The 17,903-nt window shown below is 40.2% G+C and overlaps 1 protein-coding gene across 1 annotated transcript; it reads left to right on the forward strand.

Moving 5' to 3' along the window:
- Positions 1–9,865: 9,865 nt before the first annotated feature.
- On the forward strand, positions 9,866–10,813 carry LOC114682576 (putative olfactory receptor 2W6). The gene has a single exon (XM_028856520.1). It carries the CDS (start codon positions 9,869–9,871, stop codon positions 10,811–10,813), a length of 945 nt encoding a protein of 314 aa, XP_028712353.1. The 5' UTR covers positions 9,866–9,868.
- The last annotated feature ends 7,090 nt before the right edge of the window (positions 10,814–17,903 follow it).

Here is a 17,903-nt window from a genome sequence, read left to right on the forward strand (position 1 = left end):
GATATATTGAATACTATTCAGGTATTAAGGAAAATGAAGTCATGAACTTTGCAGGTAAATGTATGGAACTAGAAAAGATCATATTGAGTGAGGTAACCCAGACTCAGAAGGACAAATGTCACATGTCCTCTTTCATTGGAGGCTTTCTAGCTCCAAATTTTCAGTCCATACCCTGTAGCAATCACAGAAAGTAAAATGGATCATTGCCAGTGCAGGAGTGTGGGGAGCAATAGAGAGGGGAATAGAAGAATACAAATGATCTGATGGGAAGTGGGAAAAGGGGGCTCTCATTAGGGAGGGAAGAGATAAATATAGAAGGAGGGAGGAGGGCAAATAACAGTAAGGATGTCTGAAAAAAAAACCATAATGAATCATACTATTAACTATCTACCTTAAAAAAAAACACCTATAATAGACTTAAGTCTATATGTAAACATACACGGTTAAATGAAAATTTCTCATCCAGGCTGACAACGCTTCCTCCAGGAGCCGAAGACCTCTTAGCAAAAACCCCAACACTAGGCACAAGAAACCTTCTTTTGAGTTGTTGATCAGGGTTGTCCAAGAGACTCCCAAAACATTACAAATTATTTTGCTTTTGTCCTTGGTTGCCCTCCAGAGATGAAAGGTAAGTTCTTTTTTGTTGTTGTTGTTGTTGTTGTTTTTCAAGACAGGGTATCTCAGTGTAGTTTTGGTGCCTGTCCTGGATCTGGCTCTGTAGCCCAGGCTGCCTCAAACTCACAGAGATCCACCTGTCTCTGCCTCCTGAGTGCTGGGATTAAAGGCGTGTGCCACCACTACCCGGCAGAAGATAAATTTTTATTGCTGAAGACACCATGCACACAAGATACAAGGCCCTGAAGATTTTCATGGTACCAGAAGACTCAGGCAATCTTCCAAAGGATGAAGCAACCAATAGTCCTACCCAGCTATGAGACCTGTGAACCAAAAAAAAAGACCAGCATGACACAATAACCCCAGCAGTGCAGTGGTGGCACCCATACTGTGGCTGCAACCAATAGCTCTCTAATTGTACTTAAGGCCTGTTCAGCAAAAGGAGAATAATGCCCGGAAATCTAGCTAGCTACTCAGTGCTGGTGAAGTTCTGATTCCTGGAGGAAAACCTACAACAGCCACTTTACTAAACCAGCATGATCCCCAACTACACGCTGAATATTTATCCTTATGCCCTGATAAGTGTAGTCCTCACCCCTCATCAAGGGAGACCATGGCAGAAAACCACAACTAATAGAAATGCAGAGTTGTGGAGCCCAAACACCGATGAATTCATGTACAATACATTCCTGCACCCATCCAGCCTAGGGAACATTTTGGAAGAGGGGATATAAAGGTTGTAAGAGTCAGATCAGAGAGTTTGCTATGAGACTGTGTCTCTTAGGAGTGTCAGAAGCACACACATAAAGTCTCTCCAACCTGCTGCCTAAACATCAGCTGAACAAGGACAAGAACAATGGACATGCCAAAGTTGATGGGGGAAAGCCCTGGAGGCCTCAACTCTACACAAAGAATTATAGGCAACTCAGGAACCTGAGATTGGGAGAGCTAGTCTTCCCCAGGGAAGAGCACACCAATTAGAAGTGACTAGGTTTAGTGGTGTGGTAGTACAAAGAGAAGAATCCTTCATGAACTCCAGGACTTAGTTCATTGTCCAGTCACGGAGCCACCTGTTATCTATCACCTCAATGACCCTGCTGGCACAGGCACCAGCCTAATGCCTTATCCACACGAATCTGCTTGAGCAGGCCTCAGAAGCTGCAGTCCTTATCTTACCGTTCCAGGTGAACGCCCGTAAGAACCCTCAGAGCATCACCAGGGCCTGTGTGCTCCCCCTTACCTCCTCTCTCATCAGTTATTCTCTCCACCTCTGTCAAAACCTCAGAACAAAAGCACCGACTTCCACCTGCCTCCTTTGCTCCTGTGTCTGTCTTTTTTTTTTTTTTAACATTTGCTCTTGACCTTTGTGGTTCCTAGGTCAAGTATCATTTTCTCTGTGAAATTTCCTATCATCTGCCCTTGTTTATATATATTTAGTTCTTCTACCATGCCAGTTACTCTCAGGCTGTCCCTATGCCTTAAGAGCATGTTGGGAGTTTGCACTTCCCTGAGACTTAGTTTTGGCCGGCAGCAGCTTTTTAGCAAATGCACCAATGAATCGTTTTATCCCAGGCTTAACCAGAGTGGAATATCCAATTAGCTCCTATCATATTAATGTAATTATTTCTCTAAGCATTGTTTCACACAAATGTTGACATAATGATGATCTTGCCAGCCTACCTTTCTTTTCTTCCTTCCTTCTTTCTTTCTTTCCTATTTAATTCTTCTTGCCTTCCTTCCTTCTCCTCTTTCTCTCTCCCTCCTCCCCTCCCTCCCCTCTCTTTCTTACAAACATGTAGTTGTTGCTACCCATAATCATTTCAAGTGATATTTCTTTTACTTATAATTTAAATTTATTTCCATTTGTTTTCTCAAATACTACCCATCAGTTTAGACTTGGTTCATATTTTTTTTTCTAGATGGGGTTTCTCTGTCTGTTCTGGAACTCTCTATGTAGACCAGACTGACCTCAGACTCAGAGATCTGCCTGCCTCTGCCTCTGGAGTCCTGGGGTTAAAGGCATGCACCACCACCACCTGGCCAGGTTTTCTTTTTAATGAAACTATTTTCCTGTATCATCATGTAATATGAGATGACAGAAATTTTAGTTTGTTTTCTTACAGTTTTTATATAAATATGTGGCCTAACACATAAGAACTAGAGTCTTAACATGTCCTGAATTTATTGTACTTGAAAGGAGAGAATGATTAGTTGAAGGGCAGCCTCACCGGAGTGTTTATTTTTATAATTTTTTATATCCTATTGCTAGAGTAGCCCCCACTCAGTGACCGAAAGAATGTTCTTTTTGTTCCTTTGTGAGATTCACTAGGGAAGAAGGTAGTCTTGTTACACACTCTGAGCTGGCCATCCACTTACCCCAAGCTGAAGCAGGAAGGGATGTCTAGTCAGGATCCAGCAGTGGAAAAGTTGAGAGCTCAGTCAAAGAGCTGTAGTTCTTTTTCAGAGGATCGGAAGGTAGAGTCACCACAGTCCAGCAAGGAAAGAGGATTTGGTGATCCTGAGCATCATGGGGGGGGAGGTGACTTCTGAGGTTTGTTTCTTGCATCCTCTGAGACCTAAGCTAACTGTCGTGTGTAGATCATTAAGTCTAAGGATTTGTTTGTAGAGAAGAGTATGCTAGTGGGATTTGGCTTCTTTTAATTTATTGTGTCTAGAATCATCTTTGCTCTGGGGAATATGCCTGAGTGAACTACATACACAACACAAACCAAAAATCTATCATAAGACAGGATCGAGATAGTCTGTGACCTCATTATGTTCCGGGGATTCACAACAAAGAGTGTGACATGGACAGTCTGATGTCTACCTTAATGAAGACAGTGTATTTTAAACATAACCAAATCCCTTCAACCTCACACTGAGAAGGATTTTTGTTGTTGGGTAGATTTTTATTTTTTTGCTATAGGGGCAACTTTTTGACATCTGGATGAAATATATTTTGTAATATCACTTTCCTAGAAACGTCCTTTCTCTACATTGTAAACTCTATTTGCTGCAGTCTTCCACTATTTCTCTCTCATCATCAACCTTCAAAGAATTTTGAAGGTCAGCTGCCTGGTCTCTTTTTAAAAATACCTTGGACACCATGACTGTCCCACCCAGGTGGGCTGGTGCTGAGCCATGAGAGCCCCACTCCCAATCAGAGGGCACAACCCTTCCCCTCAGCCTCCGGCCACCTTTGAAGCACACCCACCTCTTCCTCTGTATTCTCCTTATTTCCTTAAAGCATAAGGTAGATTTCCTTCACCGCAAAGTCCGGTACATGCCTGTGCCCTGCAGGTCTACCCCCACCTTTCCCCTATTCTCTGCATCATACGAGGTGGCTGGTGATAGAGACAGCGAAGGTCTAGAGTTTGCAGGTCGAGGAGTGTGGATTCCAATGGTAGAAGCAGTTCTATCAAGTTTAGGGAGGATGGGTGGGAACTAGCATATGGTAGAAAGTTGAAATCCAAGGAATGAAGAAAGAGCAAAAACTGTCAATGAAGCCTATCTCTTTAACAAGAGAAGTGGCCATTCTTGTTACAATAAAATAATTTATTGGCCTATACAACTCTTTATATACTGCTATGTGTACCAAGTTTCTTTAAGTGTGTGTTTCCTGTATCTTGAGGGTCACTATTTTGTAGGATCACAACTTCTGTATGTGATTAAAACACTGTCCTATTTAGAAAGACATGAGCAGGTTGTTTTTCTTGATTTTTAAAAAAGGATTTATTTATTTATTTTTACTTTCTGTGTGCACGTGTTTTGCCTGCACATCTGATGTGCATTGTGTGTAGGCCTGGTAACTGTGGAGGCTGAAAGAGGACATCAGGTGCATTGAAACTGAAGTTAGCGACAGTTGTAAGCTCCCACTTGGGTTCTGGGAAATGAATCCAGGTCCTCTCAAGAACAGCAAGTGTTCTTACCTGCTGAGCAATCTCTCCAGTGCCAGAGCTTGCTTAGATATATTAAAAATGAAAAATGTGGGTGGCAGTGGTGGTGCACCACTTTAATCTCAGCACTCAGGAGGCAGAGGCAGGCAGATCTCTGAGTTCGAGGCCAGCCTGGTTTACAAAGTGAGTTCCAGGACAGCCAGGGCTACACAAGGAAACCCTGTCTCAGGAAAGAAAGAAAGAAAGAAAGAAAGAAAGAAAGAAAGAAAGAAAGAAAGAAAGAAAGAAAGAAAGAAAGAAAGAAAGAAAGAAAGAAAGAAAGAAAGAAGGAAAAGAAGAAGAGAAAAAAAAAAAAAAAAAGAAAGAAAGAAAGAAAGAAAGAAAGAAAGAAAGAAAGGAAGGAAGAAGAAGGAAAAGGAAGGAAGGAAGGAAGGAAGGAAGGAAGGAAGGAAGGAAGGAAAATATTTACCAGGGTGTGGTGGCACACACACTATAATCCTAATGACATAGGGTATTATAGTAGAATCCCAAGTTGAAAGTCAGCCAGAGCTGTTTAGTAAATTCCAGACCACCTGGGGTATATATGAAGGTTTATTGAAAAAAAAAACATGCAAAGTCAATATGTTTGGCCCTATTTTATTTGTTTGGTTGGTTGGTTGATTGGTTGGTTGGTTGGTTTTTTGAGACAGGGTTTCTCTGTGTAGTTTTGGTGCCTGTCCTGGATCTTGCTCTGTAGACCAGCCTAGCCTTGAACTCACAGAGATCTACCTACTCTGCCTTCTGTGTGCTGGGATTAAAGTCGTGTGCCACCACTGCCTGGCTGGCACTATTTTAGATTGCGTATTCTGCATAGATTTTATTTTCCTTACTTTGTAAAGTCATCAGGATACAAAATATTTTCAATATTTTATATATTGTACATTTCATATTTTATTAAAATATTTATGTCATAAATTTGTGCATTTTGTGTTATTAATTCTGAGTGCTTAGTTTACTGGTTCAGCCAATTAATATTTTAAATCATTTAATCAGAGCAAATAGACATAGACCAAGGTTTCATAGAGCAGGGTTGCCCAAATGGCAAGCTTTTCATTTGAATGATACTGATTAAAAGTAGCAGAAACATCAAAAGCATTTCACTGACCATTTTATGTGCTGGTGGTCTAGATATAATGTATGTTGCACAAAAAGAGTCTTTATTGGTCTCTTTGCATGTAATAATCTTACATGTATTAACCTCTGCAAACTTTTGCATAATGTATAAAGTTAAGGCATCCAGCTATACAAGATGTTGCTAGACATCTTAGAACTGACTGAGGCCGTGTTCTGCAGCAGTCTGGGGAGCCCATTAACTGGTCTTACTCTCTAATCTCTCCCTTTGTAAACTGAGTCACTAGTTCTAAATTCTTCTATCTGAAAAAACACACCCCTGTGCTTATGCTCAGTAGAGTACTGTTTGAAAGACCCTTTGTACTTCTCTCTCTCTCTCTCTCTCTCTCTCTCTCTCTCTCTCTCTCTCTCTCTCTCTCTCTGGAAACAAGGCAATATTAACAACATGAAAAAGTCTATCAAGGTTTCTGTGTATCTTTTCCTCATAGAAAGATAAATTTCAAAGTTAAAAAAGAGCAACAGGTAGCATGGGAAATATACTTACTTACTCACTCTTGAATTTAATTAAATGAGCTGACAGCTCTAATTTCATCCCACCCTGGACTGCCTTTTCTGTTCTGATAAACATCAGTGAAGAGTCAGAAACTAGGGTCAGAAGCATTTTGAAGAAATGCCTCACTGTGAGGAAAATACTCGAATTCATCTACAGACGTTTCTGGAGACACTGTCTATGCTCTGAAGGAATATACATAAAGCAGAGGTCTGAATCATTTTTGGTAAAAGCATATTTTTTCTTTTCTTTTTTTCTTTTTTAGTTTTTTCAAGACAGGGTTTCTCTGTGTAGCTTTGCACCTGTTCTGGATCTCGCTCTGTAGACCAGGCTGGCCTTGAACTCACAGAGATCCGCCTGCCTCTGCCTCCTGAGTGCTGGGATTAAAGGCATACACTACCACCGCCCAGCCCTGTTTCTCCAGCCCTGTTTTTCTTGAAAAGAGGGCTTAACTTGGTTATTATAGCCTGGAAGACCGTAGTTTGAATTATTCATTAGTTATTTTCCATTTCAGTAAGTTCCAGTTCTGTTTTGTCTAATTTAATGGGAAGTGTAAAAAAGATAGTCTAAGAACGGGTTCTACTTTGGACAACCATCAGCCACTAGCTATTTGACCTTAAGCAGGTCAGTATCACTGGAAACTAGTTTCTTCATATGTAAAACTAGACACTTAAGTCATTTCTTACAAAATATATGCAAGACTGTTTTTCTGATGAGTAAAATGTGAATAACTAAAATCCAAAATACTGTTTATATTTTATATTCCACATATCAAAAAATTCCTATCTCCAAACAAGTAGCAGTATTGATATTACTCAAAACAAAATAAAAACAAAAACTAAATGCAAGTCATTTGTGGTGGCACACACCTGTAATTTCAGTACTTGAGAGGCAGAGGCATGTAAATCTCTGTGAATTCAAGGCCAGCCTGGTCTACATAGTGAGTTCCAGGTAAGACAGGCTGCATAGTGAGATTTCATTTCAAAACGCCCCAAACCAAGCCAAGAAAAAATTAAACGTGACTTGCAATCAAGTTAATTTTTTGGCACCTGTGTGGAGAGCCCGGGCTCCCATATGATGATTGCCTTGTCAGAGTTGAGACTAGTTCATTTTGGTCCCTGGAATTCACACACTGTGAGTGGAAGGGAAGTGGGGTACCTTGTATGGTGAGTTGTGGTCATTGCACTGTGAACCATATTCTTGGTTGGTACTGTTACCTGTGTACAGAGAAGGAAGTGTCCCCTCGGCTTCTCTGGAGTACCCCGTGCCTGTCACCCTCACCCCATCCTTCCCATGGTGGGGGGTATATGTCCAACTCACTACTCTGCTTGTCTCCCCACACTTAAAAATTATTTTATTATTATCCTTTACATGCCTGATTGTTTTCTAATGAGAGACAGAAAGGGGGTGGATCTGGTAAATAAGAACTGGGAGGAGTTAAGGGAGGGGAAACTATAATCAGGATATATATATATATACATAATATATACAATATAAATATATATAATATATTATATATACATAATATATATAAATTTCATATATATGAAAATTCTGTTTTCAATAAAAGGTGAACATTTTAGCTTTATTAATTCAGGCCAATATTTTTTACATACAACCCAGAAATCAGTTTTCTCTTATGGAGCCCCTGAGATGCATGCTGGGGACTTGCCACCACTGTTACCTTGGGAGTTCTGCCTTTGAAGGGAGGAGGGAAGGGGTGAATCTCCACAGGAGAACGTAATTCCCCAAGGATTTCACTCTGTAGACAAACAGGTGCTGATTTTCCTCGTGTCTCCAGACTGCTCCAAATCTCCAAATCAGCAGGTTATTAAAATTTCCTCCTATTTACTTCATATGAACCAATAAAATAATGTTGTTTATATTCTCCAAGCTGTTAGAACTAAGCATGTCTCCCTTTATCCCTGGGCCAGTCTTCTGGCTTCTAAGCTTAAGGTGTCTGTGCCCAGTGGTGATTTGAGCAATGTTATGCTGCCCACATAGCCATAGTAGAAGATGCCATCCCTGGCCATGCCTGCCCATAGCTAGTCATTTCTTTTCCAAACTCCACTACTGAATTGTCCATCAGCATGTCAATGGGTTGTTGAGTCCCATAACGATTCTGTGCTTATTCTTCTATCAAAATTTTCACTGGAATTTCCAGAAATTAAAAGTTTCCAGAACTGGCTGCCTTATTTCTGGGAAAACCCTGGCTGGCCTCAGGAATTGGTAAGGAGAGAGAACAGGATCTTAGGTATTCCACAGTGGGAAGAACAAGGAGGGAGACTTTGGCATGAGTTTGGCTGTGTTGATGAGTCTAGTAGCTGAAGTTTTGGACCATCATATGTAGATATACAATTTCTGCCACAATTTCCCTTTGTTGGAGCACCAGAGAGGAAGGTCCCAGCACCAACTTACAATCTGGAACTCTGTCTTGGAAGACAGCTGCAGTATCCAACTCAGAAACAAGCAAGTGCATTGAGCTGAGCACAGTGAGTCTAAGGTGCATTAGTTTGTGTCTTTTTTCTACCCATTTCTTTATTCCTGCTGAGACACACAGCACACTACTCCTCTTCCTCTCTTAAATAAAAAAAAAACTATCCAATTTGAACAGTAAACCTGTGTATGGGTCTGTCTGAGCCCAGAGACACATCAAGTGTTCTACATCAGTAGATTTTGAGATGTGGCTTTTTCTCATTGATGGCTTTACTGAAAGGTTGCAAAGTGCAGACAGTGGAAATGAGATGCTAGCAGTCATTGTTTACCCCAGTCCTGATGGGTGAGAGTAGACAGGGCTACTGAAAGAATAGAGGGAGTTAACCCTGAGCTAGTGGTTCTAATCGGCACATGAATCTTCCTTTATATGGAGTTGTCACTACATGCTCACTTTTCTTCAACTTTTTTTTTTTTTTTATCTTGGAGGATGCTCTTCTCTCATAGGAAAGAGTTGTGAAGACTCTGTAAGTGACGGGTCTGTAAGTGTCTGGCTTGCAGTTTAGCTCACTTCCGGCCTGACTTTTCTTCATGTAAGCTCTTGTAAGAAAAATAAATTCCATCTTAAGCAAATGACACACCTTTAAGGAGTTTCCTGATGTGTACTTCCCCTGGCTTTAATCATCATCGGTGACTGATAGGAATTTTATATCTCTTAGCATGAAATAATTGATCCTTTATGCCCTTATACATACTACTTCATATATTTATATAATTCTCATGTCTAAAATTCTATAATGCTTTCTCTTTCCTGGAATCTCCTGATCCATTGGGGATGAATTTTCAAACAGCATTTTAGTGAATATTATTATTTTTGTTTTGTTTTATTTTTTGAGTCAAGGTTTCTCTGTGTAACAGTCCTGGCAGTCCTGGAACTCGCTCTGTAGATCATGCTGGCCTCAAACTCACAGAGACCCACCTGGCTCTGCCTCCGGAGTGCTGGGATTAAAGGCATGCACCACCACTGTCCAGCTAATGAATATTATTTTAATGGACTTTAACTTTTTCCTCCTTTATTTGTCATTATTTATACACTTTTTTTTTTCTCCAAAGAGGGCAACTGCAGAGTCCTCTCCCCCTCAAGGGCTTCAGTTACACAACTTTGCATATTAGTTAAGTGCATGCTACAGAAGAAAGGAGGGTCAGATAACTAACTGTCTTATCTCATTCTTGTACTGTTTCTCCATAACAGCTGGTAAAGGTGATGGGAAGGAACAATGAGAGCTACCATCAGGCCTTCATCCTGGTGGGCTTTTCTGACCGGCCGAGACTGGAGATGATTCTCTTTGCTTTTATCTTAGTCTTTTATGTCCTAACTCTGGTGGGCAACACTGCCATCATCTTCTTGTCAGTCATAGACTCCAGGCTCCACATGCCCATGTACTTCTTCCTTGGGAACCTGTCTTTCCTGGATCTTTGCTTTACTACAAGCATTGTTCCCCAGCTGCTGTGGAACCTCTGGGGACCAGACAAGAGCATCACCTACCATGGCTGTGCAGCTCAGCTCTACATCTATATGGTGCTGGGCTCCACTGAATGTGTTCTCTTGGCTGTCATGTCCTATGACCGCTATGTGGCCGTCTGCCGGCCCCTGCACTACACAGTGGTCATGCACCCACGTCTCTGCCTACAGCTGGTGAGTGTGGCCTGGTGCTGTGGCTTCCTAAACTCATTTGTCATGTGTCCTCAGACGATGCAGCTCTCCCGCTGTGGACATCAAAGGGTGGACCACTTTCTCTGTGAGATGCCTGCCCTTATTGCCATGTCCTGCGAAGACACTATGCTTGTGGAAGCTTGTGCTTTTGTCCTGGGGGTGGTCCTTCTCCTGGTGCCCCTCTCTCTCATCCTTCTCTCTTATGGTATGATTGCTGCCGCGGTGCTGAGGATTAAGTCAACGGCAGGGCGCTGGAAGGCCTTCAACACCTGCTCATCCCACCTGATTGTGGTCTCTCTCTTCTATGGGACCATCATCTACATGTACTTGCAGCCGGCCAACAGCTACTCCCAAGATCAAGGCAAATTTCTCACTCTCTTCTACACCATCGTCACACCCAGTGTCAACCCCCTGATCTATACTCTGAGGAACAAGGATGTGAAGGGGGCAGTGAGGAAGTTCCTGGGATGGGAGAAAGGGGCTGGAGACTCTTAAGTGAGAGGGACACTTGACCAGCACAAGGTGGCCATAGCAGCCTTGTCCAAGTCCTTGAGACTAGAATTGCCTTGGATCATTGTTATAATGTGTTTGCATATATGTGATGAAATAACTTGGGGAAGAACCTCTAAGCTAAAATGAAGTTCATTTATATTTCATAAATATCCCTTATACATAATCTAAAAGTAATTTTATACAGTATTTTTAGTGCACCTGTGCTTTGCCTATGGTCTATTTCATGAGGTCAGAGGTAAAATTTTCCACTTATGATGAGTGTCATGTTGGTGCTCAAAAAGCTTGGGATTTTGGAAATTTAGATTTTGGATTTTTCAGACAGAGGATGCTCAACCTGAAGACGTGATTTGAGTATCATTGCTATCTTGGGTGTGTAGGTAACTGTGTAAGAACTTGTGATCAAGGAGAGATGACAAGCATAATGCCTTTGAGTTTGAGACTGAGCTGACCCTGCATCTTCAGATGGGAAGTATCTTTCCCCATCTGTAGGCGTTGCTCTGGGATGCCTTTACGCTTATCAACTATCCTCAACTGCAGGGCACCTACAGACCTATTTTAGTCCTAGTAAGACACTAAACAGCCTGCACACAATGTAGTGGACATAAAAAAAAAGTGATACAGCACATGTGGCCTTTGCTCAAAGCTGTCACATTTATGACTTGTATTTTTCAGATTGGAAGACATCAACATCAGTAAAAATCACAGCCTTTTGTCCCAGGCATGGGTTGGCTCCCCATAAGAGGGGCTCGCCCTTTAAGCTATTGTCTGAATAGGAGTTGCTGAGTCAGTCACCTGCACCTTCCCCCTTGATGTTTCCCGTAGCAGAGTGCCTCTAAGAAGGCTGGCCACAGCAGAGGACACACACTCGGAACTGATGACTTTGGTTTCCATAAGCAGGTGCTCACAAACAGCTGTGAATCTCCCTCTCAAAGTGAGTTGTCCTGTGTTTGCATTAATTATCACCCTCATCAAAAATTACTGAGGACCAGGCTTGTACAAACCAGTGCATCCTAGAAGTAGAACTTACTATGAGTCACAGACTTTCCAAAACTTGGCTGGGGATCAGAATTCTCTTTTGTTTTTTTTGAGACAGAGTTACTCTGTGTAACAACCACCCTGGCTATCCTGGAACGTGAGCCACCACTACTACCAGGAGAGGTCAGTATTTTTAACATACACTTTTCCAAGCATTCCCCAAACTTTCTCCATCAACCATGCCTCCTGAGTGCTGACATTAGAGGTGTGTACCACCATGTTCAGCAAAAGCAACAATCTCTCTTTTTTTAATTGAAAAAAAATTGAATCCAGTATATTTTGATCAATTTTCCCTCCACATCCAAATTCTCCCCATCTCCACCCACTGAACTTTCTTTGCTCTCTCTGTCTCTCTGTCTCTGTCTCTGTCTCTCTCTCTCTCTATATATATATATGTATATGTATATACATATATATATATGTCTCTCTGTGTGTGTGTGTCTGTCTGTCTGTCTCTCTCTCTCTTAAAACAAAGGAACAACAACAAAAAACCCACAAAACAAAAATAAAAATAAATAAGTATCACTGCCTGGGGGGCCAGCCTCTAAGCAGCACAGGGCTGAAATGGAAATCTACAGCATCAGCTCATACTAGACTTTTTTATCTCAGGGGGTTAGGGAAAAAGACACTCACATTCTCTTGATGGTTTCCTTTTTTATTCTTTTCTGTTTTTCTCTTTTCTTCTCATTTCTTCTACTGCATACTTTTTTTCTACAGCTTATATACCCCAACAAAATCTTTCAGGCAATGCAGGAGTCACAACGTGGTTACATTCTATTTTTCAAGTGAATGATTATAATGAATACAGGTAAAGACATATTTTTCATCTTCCTTACATGATTAAAAACAAAGTCACCCCGATAACCCACATACATTTACATCTAAGTAATTTGTTACAGATTAACAGATCATGAGCAAGCAAGGAGAATTTTTTCTTAGCCAACTCTTTTGTTGGCAAGCTTCATATTGTGGTTACAAAGAAAGAATCAATCATTTTATTATTTATCTTAAAAGGTAATCTTATAAGGGAAGGGATCTTAAAGGAATCACAAACCTAAACTTTTATACATAAAAACAATCAGTCAGCTCTACTTTAAATCTTTGGGGTGCATATCTATTCATCAATAGTTCCTTATATCAGGAGATTGTGGGCAGGAATGGGTACAAGCAATTAATCATTACCTTTGATCATCAATCAAGCCTAGCAAGGAAAGTACGTCAGCTAGCAACTATTGGGCCTGCTTTGTATGTGTCTTGGTGATGTTTAGATTGTTTCCTGGGCTTTTACATCTCAAAGCTATTATCCAAAAATCTAATCTAACCTGAAGTTATTTTAAGACTTTGTTTCAGCTAATGATGCACTCTGAAACCTGTGAACACATCTCTCAGCATTAAGATAAAAGGAATTTGAGCCAACTTGGTTCTTGGGACTCAACTGTTATCCTTAATCATTAACCTAAGCCACAATCTATATGGCTCCTCAATAGAAACCCATGTGTTGTAGCAGTATGACACTTCCTTGTTCATATTTTTATTCATCAAAAATCTGTATAAACCAACATTATTATTATCAATTAGGTAGTACAGTTTAGGTAGAAATCATCTTCATAATAATCTTCAGGTAAAAATACCCAGTAGAATGGAATGTTTCCCTGAGATAAACATATGACATTACAGGCAGTGGTGGGTTGACATCTTGAACTTTAATTGACACTTGCTACCCCTCTGACAACGGCCACCGGCAAATAAGCAAAAGACCAATAAAACAGAAAATGCCCAAATAAAGCAAAATGAGACAGAGTCAACAAATGAACCACTGAGTTCATTTTGTATTGGCCAACTACTCCTGAGAATAGTCCTGCCCTGAATTGTGATTGATATACCCTGTGAGACTCCATTGGAGAAAACAGGTTTTTCCCATGCCAGGAGATATCAGGAGCAGATAGCTTCTTGGTTAGGGATGGGAGCCTGTGTCCACTGCCCCATCTCAGTGCTAGAACCACTATAGGTTTGAACCTGTGCAGATCTTGTGCATGTTGCTACAGTCTCTGTGTCTAGAAGACACTGTTTCCTTGGAATCATCCATCACCTCTGCCTCTTGCAATCTCTCTGCTTTCTCTTCTGCACAGCTCCCTGTAGCCTTGAGGGGAGGGGTATGATGAAGACATCCCATTTAGGACTGAGGGCTCCAAGGTCTCTTACACTCTTTGCATTGTCCAGTTGTGGGTTTCTGCGTGAATCCATCTACCACAAGAAGCTTCTCTTGTTGATACAACCTTCTTGAGAGTTGATTGAGGCAGCCTTCATTTAATGCCATGTTCTTTTAACAGACTAATAGCGATGGGTTTCCCCCTCGGCCTGTGACCAATCTAATCTCAAGTTTTTGGCCATAACAGTAGTGCCAGGTGTGGGTCACATCTCATGGAGTGGCCTCAAACCCAGTGAAAAAGTGATTGGTAACTCCCATCACGTTTGTGTCATGATTGCATCAGCTTATCTTCCAGGGTGGTCACTGTTGTAGGTCACGGAGTTGTGGCTGGTGATATTGATGATTGCCTTTCTCCTCTTGTAGCAGGCAGAGTTCCTTCAAGAATTATAAATACTAGACAGCAGGGGTGAAGTTTCTAGGCACCAGCTCAACTTATTTGCGTTCGATGACGTATGGAAGTGCTGTATTTGGCAACAGGGCCTTACCATCAAATTGTGGAGAGTAACCAACAGGCAGGGCAATAACATGTGATGTTGGGTTTCCATGGGGCCCCTTTGGTCAATGACTCAACGAGATGTAACCTATTTTGGGCACTGGATGTCTTACTTGATGGCAAAATATCTAGTTGAAACAATGTCTCCCATAAATATATGGTGATTCCATTTAGACTCCTTTTATATAAGTATGTATGTTAGGAAGCATCTACAGTAGTAGGTTTCCATATGGTTTTCAAATGGCCTTTAGTGTTAATTTTCCCTCCCCATATTTCCTCCTTTACCCCTCATTTCCGTCCCTTCTCTAATACTTCTTTCCTAGTTTCCCCTTTATCACTCCAAAGCAAACTATTCTATTTCCCTTCCCTTGAGTTTCCTCTCACCCTCCACCATCCTTTACTAGGTACCTAACTTCTGTGCTTATTTTAATTGTAGCACACATACTGAAGGTTTAAAAGCTAATATCCACATGTAAGAGAAAACATACAATATTTGTCTTTTTGTGTCTGGGTTATACCTCACTCAGGGTGATTTTTTTTTTCTAGCTCCACTCACTTACCTGCAAATTTCAGTTTCATTTTTCTTAGCAGCTGAATAATATTCCATTGTGTAAATGTACCACATTTTCATTATTCATTCATCTGTTGATGTACATCTAGGTTGTTTCCAATTTCTGCCTATTATACATAGAGTAGCAATGAACATGGATGAGCAAGTATCTCAGTAGAAGAGTGTGGAGTCCTTTGGGTAGATGCCCAAGAGTGGTAGAGCTCGGTCTTGAGGTAGATCTATTCCTAGCTTCCCAAGGAACTGCCACACTGATTTCCACAGTGGCTGTACAAGTTTGCACTCCCACCAGCAATAAGTAAACGTTCCCCTTTCCCTATATTTCTCTTGTATGTGCTGCCATTTGTTTTATTGATCTTGGCCATTCTGAATGGCATAAGATGAAATCTCATAGTAGTTTTTTGGCTTGTTTGTTGGTTTGTTTGTTTCAAGACAGGGTTTCTCTGTGTAGCCCGGTTGTCTGGAACTCACTCTGTAGACAAGGCTGGACCTGAAGTCACAGAGATCCTCCTGTCTCTGCTTCCTGAGTACTAGGATTAAAGGCGTGTATCACTACCGCCCGGCCTCAAAGTAGTTTTAATTTGTATTTCTCTGATGGCTAAAGACATTGTACATTTCTTTAAGTATTTCTCAGCCATTTGTATTTCATCTTTTGAGAACCCTCTACTTAGTTCTGTACCCCAGTTTTTACTGGGGTGTCTTCTTGATGTTCAGTTTCTTATGTATTGTAGATACTAACCCTCTATCAGACATATACTTGGTAAAGATCTTTTTCCATTCTGTAGGCTGCTGATTTGCCAGAATTATGGTGTTCTTCACCATACAGAAACTTCTTGGCTACACAAGGTTCATTCTATTCATTAATTGTTGTTTTTTAGTGTGTGTGCTATTGGGTTCCTGTTCTGAAAGTCTTTTCTTGTGCCATGAGTTCAAGACTAGTCCCCATTTCTTGTCTATCAGATTCAGAGTGTGTGGTCTTATGTTGAGGTCCTTGATACATTTGGAGTTGAGTTTTGTTCAGCAATAGTGGTGGATCTATTTTCATTCTTCTATAGGCAGCCATCTAGTTTGGCCAGTATCATTTGTTGAAGATGTCTTTTCTCCACTGTGTATTTTTTGTTTCTTTGGAAAAACAAACAAACAGGTGTCTTTAGGTTTGGTACTTATGTTTGGCTTTAAATTCAACTCCATTGATCAGTATGTCTGTTAGTGTGACAATACCATGCTGATTTTATTACTATAGCTCAGTAATACAACTTGAAATCTGGGATGGTGATACCTCCAGCAGTTCTTTTTACTATTCAGTATTGCTTTAGGCTATCCTGGATTTTTGTGTGTGTTTCTATATGAAATTGAATTATTTTCAAATTATGTTGTAATTTTAATGAGGATTAAGTTGAATCTGTAAATTTCTTTAGGTAAAATGGCCATTTTCACAATTTTAATTCTACTGATCCATGAGCATGGGAGATCTTTGCACCTTGTAGTGTCTTCCTCAATTTCTTTCTTCAATGTCTTAATTTTTTATTATACAAATCTTTCACTTCGTTGGATATATCCAGAATATCTATATCATATATATATATATATCATATTATATATAGAGATATAGATAGATAGGTAGATAGGTAGATAGATAGATAGATAGATAGATAGATAGATAGATAGATAGATAGATATAGACAGACAGATAGGTAGGTAGATAGGTAGATAGATGCACTATTGTGAAAGGTACTATTTCCCTGATTTCTTTTTCAGTGTGTTTATCATTTATATATAGGAAAGCTACTGATCTTTGTGTTAATTTTGTATTCTGCTACTTTGCTGAAAGTATTTATTAGCTGTAGAAATTTTCTGGTGGAGATTTTAAGGGTCTTTTTGTATAAAATTGTATCATCTGCAAATAAAGATACTTTGACTTTTTCCTTTCCAATTTCTATTGCTTGAACTCCTTCAGGTGTCTGACTGCTCTAGCTGAGATTTCAAGTACTGTATTGAGTAGGTGTGGAGAGAGTGGACAGCCTTATCTTGTTCCTGATTTTAGTGGAAATGCTTTGAGTTTCCCTCCATTTAGGTTGATTTGGCAGTGGGCTTGCTGTAAATTGCCTTTATAAAATTGAGGAATATTCTTGTATCCTTAGTCTCTCTAGAACTTTTATCATGAAGAGATGTTGGATCTTATCAAAGGCCTTTTCTGCATCTAACAACATAATCATGTGTTTTGTTTCCAATTTTGTGTATGTGGTGGATTACATCTAATGATTTATGTATATTGAACCATCCCTGCATCTCTGGAATAAAGCTGATTTGATTAGTTGAATAATCTTTTTGATGTGTTCTTGGATTCAGTTTGCAAGTATTTTATTGAGAAGTTTTGCATCTATGTTCACATAGGAGGATATTAGCCTATAATTTTCTCTTTTGGGTGGTCCTTTTTTGATATCAGGGTAATAATGGGTTTGTAAAAAGAATTGGGAAATGTTTCTTCAGTTTCTATTTTGTGGACTAATTTGAGGAGTATTGGCATTGATTTTTTTTTTTTAAGTTCTGGTAGAATTCTGTGCTGAATCTATCTGGCACTAAGCTATTTTTTGGTTGGAGACCTTCATTAACTGCTTCTATTTCTCTGGGGGGGGTCATTGTTTATTTGATCATGATTTAGCTTTGATCATTTGTATATATCAAGGAATTCATTTCTTTTTGGTTTTCCAGCTTGGTGGAGCCAGATTTTAAAGTATGTCCTTATGATTCTCTGAATTTCCTCAGT

Source organism: Peromyscus leucopus, chromosome 8b (genome assembly GCF_004664715.2).
Source record: "Peromyscus leucopus breed LL Stock chromosome 8b, UCI_PerLeu_2.1, whole genome shotgun sequence".
Classification (NCBI taxonomy): domain Eukaryota; kingdom Metazoa; phylum Chordata; class Mammalia; order Rodentia; family Cricetidae; genus Peromyscus; species Peromyscus leucopus.

Bases quoted from the DNA above. Each gene is read 5' to 3' on its own strand.
- LOC114682576 (XM_028856520.1), top strand. From the start codon at position 9,869: ATGGGAAGGAACAATGAGAGCTACCATCAGGCCTTCATCCTGGTGGGC.